This window comes from Heterocephalus glaber, unplaced genomic scaffold, assembly GCF_053883595.1.
Source record: "Heterocephalus glaber isolate CG9 unplaced genomic scaffold, H.glaber_assembly_v1.0 deba00001504, whole genome shotgun sequence".
NCBI lineage: Eukaryota > Metazoa > Chordata > Mammalia > Rodentia > Bathyergidae > Heterocephalus > Heterocephalus glaber.
This window is the reverse complement of record NW_028258324.1, coordinates 60,844,570-60,862,420: the sequence shown is the minus strand read 5'-3', so window position 1 is coordinate 60,862,420 and position 17,851 is coordinate 60,844,570. Positions and strand designations below refer to the sequence as shown.

At 43.1% G+C, this 17,851-nt stretch overlaps 1 protein-coding gene across 2 annotated transcripts in view; it reads right to left on the bottom strand.

The window, feature by feature from the left end:
- Nucleotides 1-15,798: 15,798 nt before the first annotated feature.
- The window catches only part of Apod (apolipoprotein D), a 29,873-nt gene continuing 27,820 nt past the window's right edge, over nucleotides 15,799-17,851 (bottom strand). For both annotated transcript variants that reach the window (XM_087185956.1, NM_001279841.2), the window contains one exon: nucleotides 15,799-16,283. In XM_087185956.1, coding sequence (XP_087042082.1) covers nucleotides 16,048-16,283 — 236 coding nt within the window. In that variant the 3' untranslated portion in view covers nucleotides 15,799-16,047. The remainder of the gene's footprint in view (nucleotides 16,284-17,851) is intronic.

Genomic DNA, 17,851 nt, shown 5'->3' with positions numbered 1-17,851 from the left:
AATGGTCCTGCTGAGCCACCCACTAAGTATCAGCTGCTTGAGGCCTCAGGCGCCTTCCCAAATGTTGCCTGCAGCCTCGCCTTAGCATGGCCTGGGTTTTCTCTCCCATGCAGCTCTCATACATGGTGGCTGGCACCATAGTGCAGAGAGCTGTGAAGGAGTTGAGTCTTCTCCTTGGCCTCCAAGGCTGCTGCTTCCTTCATCACCTCTCTTCACCTTGATCCTCCCTTCCAAGATAAAAACTCCTCTTTGAGGTTCGTGTCTACTGTGTATCCTTGTCTGCCCTTTCCAGTGGCTACTCCTAGCAGACTAGCAGACTCCTGCCAGTCTCTAAATTTCATCAAGGGCATTGGTTCATTTTTTGCTCATTTAAGAAATATTAATTATCCACTGTGCCATGTTTTGCTGCATGTAAAATGATGTATAAGACTTGATTCTTGTCCTTAGGTGTAAGTTCAATGTTTAATGAAGGAATATAAAACAAAGACTCAGCAGACTAAGGGGTAGATGGCCAATTGGACAGACAATCTTTGGAAACATGGACACGTGGGAATAATGGTGTGTTCATCTTCTGCGGCTGCTGTCACAAATCAGAGCAAACCAGGGGCTTAGAGCAACAGAAATCTACTCTCTCGTGGTTCTGGAGGCTGCAAGTCAGAAGCCAAGGTGCTGGTAGGGCTGTGCTCCCTCCAAGGCTCTGGGTGGGACCCTTCCTTGCTGCTTCTGAGCTTCTGGTGGTGGCCACAAGTCCTGAATTCCTAACTTGTGGCTGCTCTCTCCAATCTTCCCTCTGCCATCACATTGTGTTGTCCCTGCATGTTTCTGTCTTCCCTGACGTTTTCTTGGCATAGTTTCTGGTGCTCTCAGTGATCTAGCCCTTGGCCACCTACCTGCCTTCATAGTCCATGGATCACCCATTATTGAATTATTTGAATTCCTTCCTTGGGTACTCTTTGACCTGTCTGGGATGCCGTCTCCTCTCCCTTCTATTCTCTGCTAACTCCATGTGTTCTTCCAAGTACAGCTTTGATCTGCTGCTCAAGGAAGCCTTCCCCACCTCTTCCAGGGCAGGGTCGGGTGACCCTCTGTGTTTCCATGATGCCCATTCTGTCCTGATGACAGCCTCCTGATCACAGGTGGTCTCCAAATCCTGCATCATAATGGTTGGTTTGCTTGCCTATTTTTCCTCTAGACTGCACAACTCCAGCAGGTTCCAGATCAATCTCCTAAAAGCAGTGTATCTATTAAAGCACTGCCCTTTTAACTTCTGTGGGGGGTTTCCATGCTTCTTTCTTTCCACCGAAGGTTTTGGCACTTTGTGTTTTCTCTTGATGGAACTGCTGGATTTCCACACATGTTGGATGCAGACTCGGAGCCATACCCCTTCATAGAGGTCATATTTGCAGTTACCCCTGATGAAGCCAGAGCACCCAGGCCTGAATGAGGTGGGCTGGAGCCATTAGCAGACAGCAAGGACCATTGCTGTGGATGACACGTTGAGATAGGAGACTCTAGACTGTTGCTTGGGTGGATTCCAACTGTAAATACTTGAAATAACTTGCTTTCAGTTACCCATAATATCTGGCACATATTAGTATTTATAATGTATAGTACTTCTACATAAAAATACTAGTATGTTATTTTTATATTAAATTATATTCCAGAATATTATTTTCTTATTTAAGGTCTCGATTAATAAACAGTAAATAAAAGAAGACTAGCATACCAGGGAAATAAACAATACCATCATTCAGAAAATATTGCAAATCTGTCATAAGCTAATTTAAAATATGAAGTCTGGGGTGTCTTTGGTCACTATATATATATAGATAGATAGATAGATAGATAGAGATTTTTTTTTTTTTTTTTGGTACCAGCGATTGAACTCAAGTCCTTGCGCTTGCGCAGCAGGTGGTGAAACCACTGAGTTAAATCCCCGGCTGATCACAATATTTTTTAAAGTCCTTCAAATGCCAAAAGGATAGGAACTCAAAAAGAACATATTTATTTATTTATTTTAAAATTTTATTTTATTGGTACATTTTAGGTATACAATATAATGACATTCATCATTGGAAATTTGCACCTTTACGTAATCTCTCTTGGTTCTTATTTTTCCCCCTTCCCCTGCCCTCCCTTCAACCCCTCCATCCCTCCCTATTTACAAAGACTTTGTTCCCATTTCTCATTTTCTCATATTAATTCCATTCCCTTCTTTCCTTTCCCCTGCCCCTCCCACTTCCCCTTCCCCTTTGCCCCTTTTCTTCCTATTTCACATTATCTATTATACCTTTTATTCTTTACTTACACTTTCAGTTTCTCACACTAGAGAAACTATTTGGTATCTGTACATGTGTGTCCTATTTATTTCACTTAGGAGTATCGTCTCAATGTGCATGCATTTAGCTATAAATGTCTCTAATTTTTCATTTTTTCATGGCTGAGTAGTACTCCATTTTATTAAAAAACCACATTTTCTTTATCCAGTCTCCAGTTGGTGGGCAATTGAGCTGTTTCCAAGTTTTAGCTATTACAAACTGTGCTGCTATGGACATGGGTGAACATATATCACTGTGATATGATTCTTTTAATTCTTTGGGGAAGATACCCAGCAGGGGAATAGCTGGGTCAAATGGGATTTCCAGTCTTAGCTCTTTGAGGTATCTCCATACTGATTTCCACAGTGGTCGCACCAGTCTACACTCCCACCAGCAGTGGAGCAGGGTTCCTCTTTCCCCACAGCCCCATCAGCATTTGTTATTGGTTGATTTCATGATAGCAGCCATTCTTTCTGGAGTGAGGTAGAATCTCAGCATTGTTTTCATTTGCATCTCTCGAATGACCAGTGATGTTGAACATTTTGTCATATGTTTATTTGCCATTTCTACTTCTTTGTGTGAGAAATGTCTGTTCATTTCAGGTGCCCATTTTTGGATTGAGTCTTTAAATTTGGGAGGTCTGATTTTTTTAAGTTCTTTATAGATTCTAGATAGTAGACCTTTGTCTGAGGAAGAGCAAGTGAAGATTTTTTCCCACATTATGGGTTGTTTCTTCGCATTGCTGGTGGTTTCTCTTGCTGTGCAGAAGCTATTTTTTTTTTTTTTTGGTACTGGGGATTGAACTTGGATCCTTGTGCAGCAGGCAGTGAAAACACTGAGCTAAATCCCCGGCCTCAGAAGCTTTTTTTTTTGGTACCGGGGATCAAACTCAGGTCTTTGTGCTTGCGAAGCAGGCACTGGAACCAGTGAGCTAAATCCCCAGCCCTCCAGAAGCTTTTTAATAAGAAGAGATCCCACTTGTTGATTGTTTGTGCTAGTTCATGGGCAACTGAGGTTTTGTTCATAAAATCTTTTCCTACACCAATGTCTTCAAGAGTCCTGGCTAACCTCTGTTCCAGCCGGTTCAGCATTTGTATTTTAATATTTAGATCTTTAATCCATTTTGATTTTAGTTTAGTGCATGCTGAGAGATATAAGTCTAGTTTTAATCTTTGGCAAGTTGAAATCCAATTTTTCCAGCACCATTTATTAAAGAGGCAAAAAGAACATATTTTAAAAACAAATTAGTAATAGGTGGCTGACTTTTAAACCAAGCTCTATGCCCAGTTGTTTGATAATTTCATTCCTCTGAACTGAGTTCGGAATACACAGATACATGAGACACACTTTCTCCCAACCACCTAGTAGAAGAAACAGGCCAGCAATTCCACAGTAAAGAATCAAGCAGATAATTTAGGTAAATGATATTTTTCAGTGCTGGAACAAAACTCAGGGCTTCATGCATGCTAGGTAAGTGCTCTACCGCTGAACTACATCTCCAGCCTAAGGTGATTTTCTTTTTTCTTTTTCTTTTTTGCAGTGTTGAGGACCAAACCTAGGACCTTGTGCATGCCAGACAAGCGCGTCCACCACTGAGCTGCATTCCCTGCTAATTTCAGCAAATAATTTAGAATACACACACACATGATTTATCTTTAGAGGCAGTAATTCTACGAACAAGAACCAGCTGCCTTCCTGTCAAAGCTAATGCATGAGTGCTGAGTTCTTAGGCATAATTCAAATAATGAGTCAAATCAATCTGCAGAGCAGAAAACTGAAAACGTTGCATAGGCTGCTAATCTTTGTCCCTCAGGCAGAAAACTACTATACAGTTTTTGATTGTATTGAATTTTGTGGCTTAATGCAATGTTTTCTGGGATCATCTATGATTCTGTTTTTAGAGAGTTGCTCTAATGCTTGAATGGTTTTCTTTTATTATTCTGAACTGATCATTATTCATTTCATTTTATTTTTTATTTTTTTGGTACCAGGGATCGAACTTGGAACCTTGCGCTTGCAAGGCAGGCACCAGAACCACTGAACTAAATCCCTGGCCCATATTCTTCATTTTAAATTGCTTTGCTTTTTGCGTTATTTTTTCTTTTGGTTTTTTTTTTTGGTACTGGGGATTGAACTCGGGTCCTTGCACTTGCAAGGCAGGTGCTGGAACCACTGAGCTAAATCCCGAGCCCTTGGTTTGATTTTTAACATTAGCTACCATCATTTTGTGTGACAGTTGTCTCTTAGGAAGCCATCTAATGGTTACTCTTTGTGACTTTAAGGGAGATGCTTTTTTTTTTTTTTAACATGGCAGTGAATGTGACTGTGTCAATACTAGACATAATTAATGAATAATATGAGGTAAAGAAGGGTGCATTAGAGAACTTGGGCACTCTTACTATTAGAGTTAGGCTGCTCTTTGGCAAATCGTTCATCTTCACAGTCACCCCTTACTGTGAGTAATTCGCTTATGAAAAGATACGACATCACAGGGCTTTTGAATAAAATGAAAAAACCTCTTTCAGTGACACACAGTGATACTTTTGTGTTATATTTCAAACAGACTTCAGAATGGGTGACATTTTCAAGGACAAAAAAGACAGCATGAATGAATGGGCTGGTGTATATGCTCTATATAACCTAAGGAACATGAGAACTGGAAACATAAAATATTCACACTTATTAAGAAATTAGTGATAGTTTTGCCATCAGCATTTGCCCCTCAAATCACAAGGAGGTAGCATAGTCTCATGAGAGGAGGTGGGTGTAGGTTTTCGAGGGTCTCATTCCTCACTCTTCCTGTGCTGTCTTGTCCAGAAAACCCCCAGGAGCTGGGACAGTCACATGCAGTTGTCTGTCGCTGGCTTCCTGGTAGAGCTGCCTCTTCACTACATGAAACAATATCTCTCTGTCGCTAAAAATAACCAGCGTCTGAGTCCAAGACTTCCATGTTGGCCACGGGGAGCAGGACACCCTCATCTCTGATAACACAGACTGTCATCCAGCTAGCCAAGTTGGCTTCTTAGTAATTAGTGTTTGAATAAAACCTCCTATATAGTGGCCATTGATTTACTAAACATGGCGCTGCCTTTATACCATAATTTCTTTGTCTCAGGAGGGCAAAATATCTTTTCTCATAGGGTATGCTTTGTTTTATTTGTGAGGGAGGAACAAAATGAGATTAAAAACCCTCAACTCAGGCCGGGGATTTAGCTCAGTGGTTCTGCCGCCTGCCTCACAAGCAGAAGGACTCGAGTTCGATCCCCGGTACCAAAAAACCCCAAAAAAACCCTTAACACATCCTACGAGTAAATTACTTCTCTGATAGAAATCAGGGTCTAAGATGAAGTCATAACTAGAAGTAGCTGCAAGGTTTTGTTTGAGTCACGTCATTTGGCGAGTTTCAGTTTCTGCATTTGCAATATGAATGTGCACGTGGAGGGGGTGATATACTAGCGGTCAGTTGTGGGAGCATACTAAAAATAGCAAATTAGGAAGCAGTCTTAGCCAAATATGTCCAGACCCACAAGTGTAAGACATTTATATCTGGGCTCTGTTTTCACTTCTATGATTCTTTCTGGTTTCTGGGACATCTATCAAGCCTTTACACCCACTAATTTATCTGTTCATTCAATAAATATTTATTGAATGTCTTAATATGTGTCATACATGCCCTAGACTCCGAGGATACAAGAGCACAAAAGAGCCAAGGCTCTTATTTTCAGAGAGCCTACATTCTAGGGAAAGAGATGAGCAACAGATACACAAGCAAATAAGTACACAAGATAATTGAAGATTATGAGAAGTGATAAGAAAGTAATAAAAAAGAGGAAGGGACAGAAAGCAGCTGAGGCAATCACCTTTAGATACATAGCCTCTGAGATGCCATCTAAGATGAGACTTAAATGAGATGCCAACAATCTGGGCTTCTGACAAGGTAATTATTAGTAATTTATAGGTGCTAAAACTGACACATTTAGGCTGTTTCCTGTCCACAGTATCCTTTGTGACAAAATGCCTATAAGCAAAATACTGCGATGTCAGTCTCAAGTTTTGGATTTCCGTAGCATCTTCCAGTGGGGCTGGTCTGGTTATTACCAGCTGCTCCCACTGACTCTTGCCAGTCCGGCTTGGACCAGGCTGCAGGCGAAGAGCAAACACCCATTAGTCACAGCTGAGTTGTGCTGGCAGAGGAGTGGCCACATGCTTTCTCCAGGCCTGCCCTGGCCACCCAGGGAGTTCCTGAGCACATTTGTCATCTCCTAGCTTGGACCTGGTTCAGAGAGCACTGGCAGCAGTTTTGACCTGGGAGGGGTGGGAACTCCCAAGGTTTAGATGGAAAGCAGGTGAAGCTGGTGGCTGCCTATGTAAGATGACTGGAATTTTTTCTCCACTGACTTGTCTACCATACTTGAAATTCTACTGCCAGAAGTTGGCATCCAATCTACTTGGTTTTGAAAGTTGTGTGGTTTTCTTGTTCTCTTTTCCTTTTTGCTTCTGGCCTTCAGATCTGCCATGGCTATAGTTTAGATGTGGAGTGTGGCCCAGGTGTTAAAGACTTTGTCACCAGCCTGTGGCCCCATAGGGCTGTGGTGGAACCTTTGGGAGGTGGGACCTACAGAAAGAAGTTAGGTCACTGGAAGGGGGTACTGGAAGGAAATGTTGGGATGCTTGTTTTTCCTCTCTCTCTCTTTGCTTCCTGGCCACCATAGGATGAGCAATCTTCTCCACCACAAGCTTCCGCCATGATGTACTGTGCCACCACACACCCAAAGCAACAGAGCCAAGCAACCATGACCTGAAAGCTCTGAAACATCTTTCCTTCTTTTAAGCTGTGTATCTCAGATGTTTTGTCACAGTGATGGAAAGCTAACACATCTATTAATGCAATTTTTTGGGTCAGGGACCAGACTTCAAACACTGTAATTTATTACATTAAGAGACTCACAAAAATTTCTAAAAACAGCAAGAGTCAATAGGTGTCATACCTGCCCTGGATCTCATCTCTCATAGAATTGCCCCACTTTTGAAGTGACAAATTCATATATTTGTCCCCAGAGCATGAATCCTAGCCTGCTAACCCTCCCACTGTGTTACCCCACTGCACACTCTTCAGCTTCCTGGAAACTTCTCTTTCTGTGAGAGGTTCACAGCCTAGGTCTGCCATGAGACAGATGTCAAGAGAATTGAGACTTGAGGTAGAGGGCCGTGAGTGCATGTGCATGTGTCTGTGTGGATTTTATAACTTTATTTGACAATCAATGGTTAGTTTTTATGCACACTAATTATCTGTAGATTTTTGAAAGTGGTGAAGCTAGATAGGCAATCAAAGCAGAATGCTTGTTTGATAAACCTTCATTCTTACTATGTTTCTGTGTAATTACATATGGGTGTGATATGGGACATTCTTCGCTGCTTTGTATGTGACATTCCAGTGTGCCCATCTGGGGTTCCCCTCTTTTCATGGAAAACATCTGGATCTCTTGGTGCTCCTGAGAGGCATGCTTCTTGGAATTCAATCCATGATTGAACTTGTGAATGTTGGTGGCATAGTCTCAGGTCAGCGCTTGCTTGAGGACAGAAAGGTCCTTTTCACACACACCCCCACCTTCTGTGGGAGCCATTCTATATTTATGTCTGTTATTTTACCTACCATTCAGTTTAAGAAATAAAATATCTCTCAGGTAGGCTGAAAAATGCCCCTCCAAATATATCAGGCCTTAATCTTTGGAATCTGTACATATTTAACTTGGAAAAGGAGTCATTGCAGATGTGATTAAGTTAAAGCTCTTGAGATGGGAGATTGTCCTGGATTATGTAGTTGCAGTTGGCCCTAAATGCAATTGCTGAGGCTGAGTACACACACACACACACACACACACACACAAGGCCCCGTGAAGACAGGGCAAAGAGATGTGAGAATTGAAGCAATGTGGCCACAAACCAATGAGTGCTGGCAGCCACTGCAAGAATGGCTTCTTCCCTGGAGCCTGCAGAGGGAGCATGGCTCGGCCCACACTTTCATTCCTGCTCAGTGATATTGATTTTTGGGTTTCTGGGCTCAAGAACTCTGAGAGAATAAATTTCTCTTGTTTTATACCACCAGATTTGTAGTAATTTGTTACAGCACCCACAGAAATGAATACAATTATTATCACAATGAAAGTCATCTTTGTCCCTCTGCCCACCTGCAATCCCCTCCCTCCCTGGAGGTAGATAAGAACTGGAATTTTGTGCTTATTAGTCCCTGACTTTCATTACATTTTTATTACTTATGTATATATTCTGAAATAATGTCATTTTACAAATAGAATCATATTGTATCCTATTTATTACTCTTTGCTCAACACTATAGACCATATATGTTGATATTTGTAGCTCTAGTCAGTTTTCACTGTTCCATAATATTTCATTTTGTGCATGCACATGTATGTGCCACATTTTTATTTTTTATTTTATTTATTTATTTTGGTACCAGGCATCAAACTCAGGACCTTGTCCTTGCCAGGAAGGTGGGGTACCACTGAGTTCATCCTCAGTCCTCACACTTTTTTTTTTTTTTACTTTTATTTCCATTTATTTTATACCTAATTTATTCCCATGACATAAGTTTTTGTTTCTTCAGTTTCTTCTGGGATATCTTTTTCTTCTGTGCAACTTCCTCCTCTGATTTAGGAACAATTTGTTCTTTTTCAGTAAGGATCATCTCAATATGGCAGGGGGAGCTCATGTATGGGTTAATCTGGCCACGAGCTCTGTAAGTCTGGTGGCGCATCTTGGGTGCTTTGTTCACCTGGATATGTTCAATGACCAGAGAATCAACATCTAAACCCTTAAGCTCAGCATTACTCTCTGTATTTTTAAGCATGTGCAGCAAAAACTCAGCACTCTTTTTGGGCCACCAACACTGTGTCCAGCCCCACTGTCTGGCCTGGCCACACCTACCAACTCCACCATTGTAACGCCTGAATGGCACACATTGTTTCTTTAATGTGACATCCTTCAGATACTTGGTGGCCTTTCGGATATGCATACCCTTGATGGCCTGGGCAGTTTCACGGGTGTTCTTAAAGTGAACACGAAGATTTGCGCCTCTTGATTTGCATGATTTTGTGGGGTTTTCTGGGTCAAGAGAGTAGCGAACCATTTTCACAGGTCACCTCTGGCCGCTTACAGGAAGCCTTCACACTTTTTAAATAAATTCTTCTGTTGATGGACATTCAGTCTTTCAAACAGTGCTATAACGAACATTTCTATTCATGTCTCCTTGTACTCAGGTGCAGAAGTATTTCTAGAATATTTACAAACGCAGCGAATTACTAGGTCATCCTCACCTTTACTAGATACATATTGCCAGATCGGTCTGTGAAAGTCCTCATGTACACTTGATGGGCTGGATTTTGGCAGTAGCACATTTCAGTAAGAGGAATGCTGTCTATTTAAAGGCGCAGAGATGGGAGACATGGGGGTGGTAATTAGTCTCCGGGGAAAAGCAGTGGTTCTCAGTTAAGGCATGGGAGCAAATCTGAATCACTTAGGAGGATGTTTGTTTGTTTGCAAGCTTTGGCTTGCTTTTCCCCCACTGTCTCCCTATTCCAGGACATCTTCCCAGAAACTGATAAATGCCCCCAGGTGACTGTGGGTGCCTTGGCTGAGAGCCTTGGACTGGCTGCCAGAGAATGAGCCAAGAAAGAGGAGGCAGGGAAGCCCCAGAGAGGCGTGCGTGTCTGTCAGAGCATGGGAGGCTCCACACCGCTTTCCCTCTGCAGCAAACCAGAGAGCCCTGGGGCTTCAGCACCCACAGACTGGGAGATGTGGGGACACCCGTCTGACCACATGTAGTCGAACTGCAGTCCCGGGTGCTCTTGTGTCCAGTCCCCTTCTAACCGCGCTCCCTGCGAGAGCCATCCTGCAGAGCTCCACTGGGTCTCTGGGTGGACTGAAGATGCAGAAAAGTTGTATTAAAGTTGTGCATCTTATAATTTAATTATAGTTAACAGATGAAGAAAACTTGCTGGAATAAAATGTAGTATTTTCAATACATTTATAGAATGTAACATGTAATATGAGTAAAACATGTATCTCCATGGAAACATACATCAAAATAATATATATTATTTTTGCATAATGCATATGTTGATAAGGTTTAGAAGGAGACACAAAATAAAGTGGAGAGTTGGTCTTATAATTTTATGGTTTATTTTTCCTAAAAAGGTATAGGTGGGCCAGGGATTTAGCTCAGTGGTTTTGCCGCCTGCTGCGCAAGCACAAGGACCCAAGTTTGATCCCCGGTATCCAAAAAAAAAAAAAAAAAAAAAAAAAAGGTATAGGTACTCCCTCCTTCTCAGCAAAATTTTACTTTATTACTCTTGCACAAAACCCTAACTGTGTAAGTGGAAGAATCCTTAGAGAGAGCAGTTGGAGTAAGGCAGCTCACTAATGAGGGTCAAGACCAGAGCTGAACATTATCTCCTTGCCTCTCACCGAACTATTGCTTGGCATTTCTTTTTGTTTGTTTGTTTTGAGATAGGGTATCATTATGTAGCTCAGGCTGGCTTTGAACTCATGGTGATCCTCCTGCCTCAGCTGCCCGAGTGCTGAGATTACAGTCATGAGCCACAACACTCAGTTTCCTCAGTGTTTCTAATTTGTTCAGATCACTTTGTCTATTGGGAATATTAGAAAATGCTTAAGTCTATTTTAATGTCATAACTGGCTAAAATAAGGGATTTTAGTGTGGAAGTTGACCATATTTAACACATATTATATTTTTTCATAGTTACAAAACTTATCAAGGTGAAAATGATTCCTTTTGGGGGAAGTCAATTATAAAATAAAACTATTTAGATAATCATGAAAATAATATTATGTGATATATCCCTTTATGTCTCTAGAGGTTTATAGAGGAAGTTGTTGGTAGTAAACAAAGATTGCTTTAATAGAGAAATTTTAAACTACAACACATCCTGCACTTCACAAAGTATGCCCTTGTCTCAGGTATATTATGGATATGATGGGATGGGAGACTACTCCAGAAAGGCCTCAATGTCTGAAGTAGTTGTTGAAAGAAGAGGCCTATTTGGGTGAGGGGTCTTGGCACCAAACTTCCCAGAGGGCCAAATTAAACTAAAAGGACATTTTAGGGTCTATAAATATTTTATGGCCTACAATACAAACAGCTGTAGCAAAACTAAAAAAGAAAAAAAATTTTTCCCATAATGCCACGTAACACTTTAATTGCTTTCATTTTCTTTCTTCACTTTTAGCTCTTGATTTTATGCCATCTCTTCATGTAGCTATAAATACAGCATAGTTAAACTGCTGCATTTTTTTTCCCTCCACTCAATATTATTTTGTGAACGCTTTTGTCTTAGAGCTATTTTGGTTCCAAAGGAACATCTACTGAGTTAAGTTAAATTATCTGAGAAAAAATTGTGTGTGTGTGTGTGTGTGTGTCTAATATTGTAGAAATCCAAGGACAGGAACCTAAGAGAATTAAGCTACCCAGGAATGGAGCTAGAGCATGAAAGGCCACCAGCTACTGAAGCTGCTGTGTATGCAGGGTCTCTGCCTAACTCTGCTCTCTCACGAGTTGCACATAACCAACAACAGCTACTGCAGACTGTGTGACCTTACAGTTTCAGGGCTGTTATGGTTTGGATGAGAAATGTTCCTCAACAGGCTCATGCGTTCAGAGGTGGGGCTTCGGAAAGGTGAATAGACTGTGGGACACAGCCCTCATTAACGGATTAATCCAGTGAGGAGTCCTTAGCTGCATGTGCTGTTAGGAGGCAGGGCCTGGGTGGAGGAAGTGGGTCACTGTAGATATAACCTGGAAGAGTATATTCTTGTCCTCAGCCCCTTCCTGTCTCTGTGGCTCCCTTACTCTCTTTCTTTTTTGGGGGCCGGGAATTTAGCTCAGTGGTTCCGCCAAGTGCCTTGCAAGCTCAAGGACCAGAGTTCGATCCCTGGTATCAAAAAAAAAAAAAATGCTTCAGTCTCTTTTTTGGCTACCATGAAGTGAGCAGGGTAGCCACGCCCTTCCGCAAGGATGTTTCTGCCTTGGAGCCAGCCCACCATGGACTGAAACCTTTGAAACCATGAGTTCCTTTAAGTTGTGAATGTCAGATATTTGGCCACAGCAACAAAAGGTTGACCAATAAAGGAGCTTTCAATTATTTTTTCCCCAGCTCTCTTAAAGTTGCACCCTGATCTGATGGTTCCAATTTATTTTTTCTACCTAGTTAGTGCACAAAAGTCAAAAGTTTTTGTTTAGCTTCTGGACTGGCTGTCACTAGTGTTGCTAGTGCTCAGGTGGACTTGTCCTGGTCCAGTGGGTGGGGAAGCAGAAACCGTTAGGAAAAGTGGAAAAAACAGCGGCACGAGCTCAACAGGACAGGTTCATTTCAGAACAAACTTGAGCGGGACTGCCCTGGCACTTAGACCAGACCAGTCATCCTTGTACAAGCTATAAGGTCTTTTCTAGGGTCATGAACATAAAGCAGGGATGTGAAAGGAAAAAAGCAAAAAGGGACTTTGAAGGGGGGCAGTTCAGTGAAAAGGAGTTGTGGCTGCCCGCCAAGGACAAGGCCTGGGAAAGTGCAGGGACTGGTGGCTGCCCGTCAGGAGCAGGGCTGAGGAATGATGGGGGTTAGGGGGTGTAGCCATGGTTACTAGGCCTCATTAGCCCATGCTTACTCATCTAGCAGATGTAAAATCATGGTGGACTAGAAGACACTTATTGGTCTCTGGTCAGCCTAGGGTGGCAGATTCCTTCAGAAACACAGGGTCCTGATTTGAGCTCTGCAGGACAGGAAAGTCCCCCAGCAAGGGCTTCCTCAGCAGTGAGCGTGGGTGAGCAGGCACCAGCTCTTGTGTGGCTTCTCATCCTCCCTTTTTTTTGAGACACAGGGTCTTGCTATATACTTTAGGCTGGCCTTGAACTTACTGTGTAGCCCAGCTAGCTTCAAACTTGTAGCAATCTTCCTACCTCAGCCTCCCGAGTGCTGGAATTACAGATGTGCACCACCATGCCCGACTTCACTCCTCACATTTTAATGACTATATGACATGACATCAAGTGGCTGTTCCGTGATTAATGATCCCATTTCTCCAATTCCTCTGCTGCTAGTTTTAGTTTAGCTTCTTTCTGTTGGGGTTACTACCTATAAAACTATGATGAATGTTTTTGCACATATTCCCTTTTACCTAGATTGTGTAAGATATTTTAAAATTTACATAGAGATTACATCCTCTGAGCACTTTAAGGATGTAAGACATGCATTTTTTAAAATGTCTATATTTGCTAGAGATATATACTTAGGTGGCTCCGGGCTAAGTAATAGGATGTGACATCCAGGATTTGTTTGTTTTGTTTTTTTGGTACCGGGGATCGAACTCAGGACTTTGTGCTTACGAGGCAGGTGAGTCTCCAACATTTTTCTTTTTTCTTTTTTTGTACCAGGGATTGAACTCAGGACCTTGCACTTGCCAGGCAGATGCAGTGCCACTGAGCTAAATCCCTGGCCTCTCCAACATTTTTCTCAGTCTTAGTTATCCCTGATATCTGCTTCAGAGTTTCCTTTCACTTCTTCACTGAAAAGCTCAAGTCCACCCATCTGCCCACCCATTCAGTAATTCATTCACATGAAATAATCAAGTCTGTGTATTGGGCGAGACACTAAAGTGCAAAGCACATTCACCTTGTCTTAGATGTTCTTAGGCAGCTGTTAAGAGGAATGAAATCCCAACTTATGTTGTGCAATGAGATAAAAGACAGATGACAGCTTAACATCAAGAGAACTGCTTTATAAGAGAAGCCAAGTGCCCCGCCGTGAGTGGCAGTGGGGTAAAGCAGAGAGCAAACCTGTGAAAGGCTCTTAGCCACCTTCCTCCTCCTCCTGCTCTTTTTCTTCCTCCTCATCGTTTTTTTGGTACCAGGGATTGAACTCAGGACCTTGCACTTGTAAGGCAGGCGAGGTGCCACTGAGCTAAATCCCCAGCCCGCTCCTCACCTTTTTGCCCCAGGGATTTCAGCCTTTTGGGGCTTCACATTGGAAGTTATGTTTTGAGTTCATATTTGTTTAAACAAAAATTATATGTATTAAGATTTTTTTGTGACCTTTAACATAAAGCCTCAAAAAGTCTCAAATATTCAAGGAAAATATTTCATATTCATGTTTTTAAAAAAGCAAAAAATTTAATCAAAGGGCTTAATTTCCTATTCATTTCCCCAAACATTAGTGGATTATAAAATTTATGTGAGCTACATGAAATTGCAGGGTGATAATTCTGAGGTCTTTCTGATTTGAAAATTCACAAGGTATAAAACCTCAGCTAGGGCCGGGGATTTAGCTCAGTGGGTCAGGCGCCTGCCTCGCAAGCGCAAGGTCCCGAGTTCGATCCCTGGTACCGAAAAAAAAACAAAACCAAAAACCTGGGGTTTTTCAGCTGAAGGTGGTACAGAGCCGGGAAGTGGGACACCCCAGGAGTAACTGCACCCCAGGACTGATTGTGCAGCCTTGGCTGCCTGTGTCTGGGGGCAGCACCCCCCATAGGCCTCTGCCTTTGCTGTCCTCACCTTGTGCTCTAAGGACTTCTCTACTTGCTTGTCTCCCTTGCTAGACTGTAAGCTCCTGTGGGAGGACCAAGAGCCTGTATTTTTCAATACCTGGAATGACCTGGGCCTCAGTAAATAGCAATTCAATGAAAGACACACAGAAACAATCTTTAAAAGCAGTCCCTAGGGCCGAGGATTTAGCTCAGTGGTTCTGCCACCTGTCTTGCAAGCGCAAGGACTTGAGTTTGATCCCCAGGACCAAAAAAAAAAAAGAAAGAAAAATAAATAAGTAAGTAAATAAATAAATACAAACAGTTCCTAGTATTTTCCCCACATAGATTTTCCTCCTCTTTGCACAGACCCCAGGATGGTTTCTCTTCAGCCACTTTGAGGATTTCCTGATGGGAGTAAAAGCTCCCAGGAAACTGCATGGTAAACTTGGCACCCCAGCTCCCATCCTTGGAGGAGCGCTTACTGCAGAATGGGGACCAGAGTGTGCCTTTGCCCTCAGCTTACCCTTCCAGAACAGTATTGTGTTTTTTTAAACCTGGACAGTTCTGAGCTTAATTTTTCCTCTATGTAACTGTTTAAGGATGTCTATGCACACACTGCTAATAAAAAAAACAACAACTTGTAATTGCTATGGTTTGGATCTGAAACATCCCCCCAAAACCCTTGTGTTGAAGGTTTGGTCCCCAGTACAGAAGTGTCTAGAAGTGAGGCATTTGGGGGTGTTTGGGCCATGAAGGGACTGACCTCATCAATAAACTAATCAATTGATGCTTTCATAGCTTAATGGGCTGTTGGGAGGCCATGGGAACTTTAGGAGTGGGGGCCTAGTTTGAACCTTTCCTCCTTTCAAGTTGTTTACTCCAGGTATTTTGTCAGACTGACAGAAAGCTAACATAATCAACACCTTGATTCAGAATCCGCTGAGCCACAGAGGATCAGCAACATGTTTATTATTGGTGGCAAGGCAGAAGGGTGGGCAGAGGATAAGTGTTCAGGCAACTTCCCCGAGTTCCCCTCCACTGGCTTCTGCAAACTTCTCTGCCGGTGTGTGCAGCTGTTGTCATGAGTGGTGCTGTGTCTTTATGAGGTGCAGGCAGGGTGGGGAAAGCAAAGCGGAAGAAGTGACAGAGGGTGGCTGCTGCCACCCTCCAGAGCCTCCTACAGGAAGTCGGGGCAATTCACCTGATCTGTGATGGTCATTTTCTCGATGTCAATGCTGTTAGAAGTCAGGATATCTTTTAGGTAGGTCACTGTTTCTGGAGGGAGATAACGGTTTCTTCCCAAGATCCAGACATGGTCGATGTGAAAAAGCCAGATGATGTTGGTACAGGAGTAGACGAGGGCATAGTTGTCATAGTCGGTGGCAAGGACCCAGTATGGTGCTGATGGCATCACTGAGAACCAAAGGAAGGCAGCATGAGGGGGAACCAGAGCAGGAGACATGAGTCTCCAGGACTCTGGGGTTGTAATTCTTTTTTGCAGAAGTGGGACTGAACGCAGGGCCTCACACTGAGCTATACCCCAAACCCTTTTTTGTACGTAAAAAGTTTTCTGAGACAAAGTCTTGCTAAGTTACTCAGTCTGGCTTTGAATTCATGATTCTCCTGCCTCGGCCGCTGAGAATGCTGGGATTACAGGAGGCTGGTTGTTCTTAACTGGTTTCTATGGGAATCACATGGGGGCTTTGAAAGACGAAAAGCCCACCCTTTCCACCCTTCCCTGCATTCAGACTTGCATGGGACAGTACTTTTAAAAGCTCCACAGTGAGTCTAGGGTACGGTCAGAGTTAGGACCATTGTTAATGCTCTCCTCTTTGGTAGCAGGTGGTTTGGGGGGAAACAGGGTGTTCCAGTGGGACCCAAGGACTTACAGGCTCCCACAAATCCACATGGTGTGTGGAGAGCACTTAGCTAAGTGGAGACTGCAAAGCGGGGACCCCAGGCTTTCTGAGCCCATAACACCCAAGTTTGTCTAGAACCTGCCTAAGGAGAAGGCAAAGGCTTTGATGTTTTGTTTTTCCTTTCTTCATGCTTGGTACAAACCCTTCCACTCTTAAGAATGTGGTTAGCCATTTGGTTAGAGGTTTTAGGCTTTTCCTCCCAAAGTGCCTTTAAGGATTCACTGATTGACATCTGAAAGTATTGGAAGCCCAAGATTAAAGAGGTCTGTAAGAGGAGAGATGGAGGATTTAGCCTCTCCACCTGGATCTAGAAGCTTCCTCCCCAGACAAGGTCCAAGCTAAGGAAAACTCAGCCCAGCTGTGGAAGATACCCAAATGGTGCCCCATAAGCACGAGAGCTTGGACACAGATGAGGTCATAGGTCATTTGCTTTCCCAGGTTCTAAGCATCATACCCCGCTTGCCCCACTCAAAAATAATTCCTGTTTGCTGAGCACTTGTGAAAGATCCAAGGAGCTTCGGGTAGAGAAGGTGGAGTGTGGCTGGTCAGGGTTTGGCTGGGTGTCCTTGGCCCAGCACAAGAAATGCGGCAAGAGGACCAGCCACCGAGCTCCCTCCTACCTCTGACTTTCTGTTTATGAACCAGGAGGAGGCTTGGAAGAAGCCTGGTGGGAACCTGGAGCAAGAGTTATTCCTGATGTCCCGGCACTGCTGGTGCCCTGGCCACCTTGCCCGGAGAGTCTCTTCATCGGACCCCTGTTGTCTGTGAGGTTCAACTGCTCTGTGAGCTCCCTGCTGGACCAAGTGCTCTGCGCCGAGTGATTTGGGAAAACCACATCTCCCACTTCTTGCTGCTGCTGCACCCCACCTGCACACGTCCCAGCAGGAGCATTCCATCTTCCTCTCCCAGGGCCTAGTTCTCAAGAATAAATTTACCCAGATATTTTCTCTTGGTACAGAAAACTCCCATCTCTCTCTTTATCAAAAAACTTTGTTTGAGTCTCCTGCTGTGTCCAGACGCTGCAATGCAAACTCTCTAACATGGCATTCAAAGGCCTCTTCA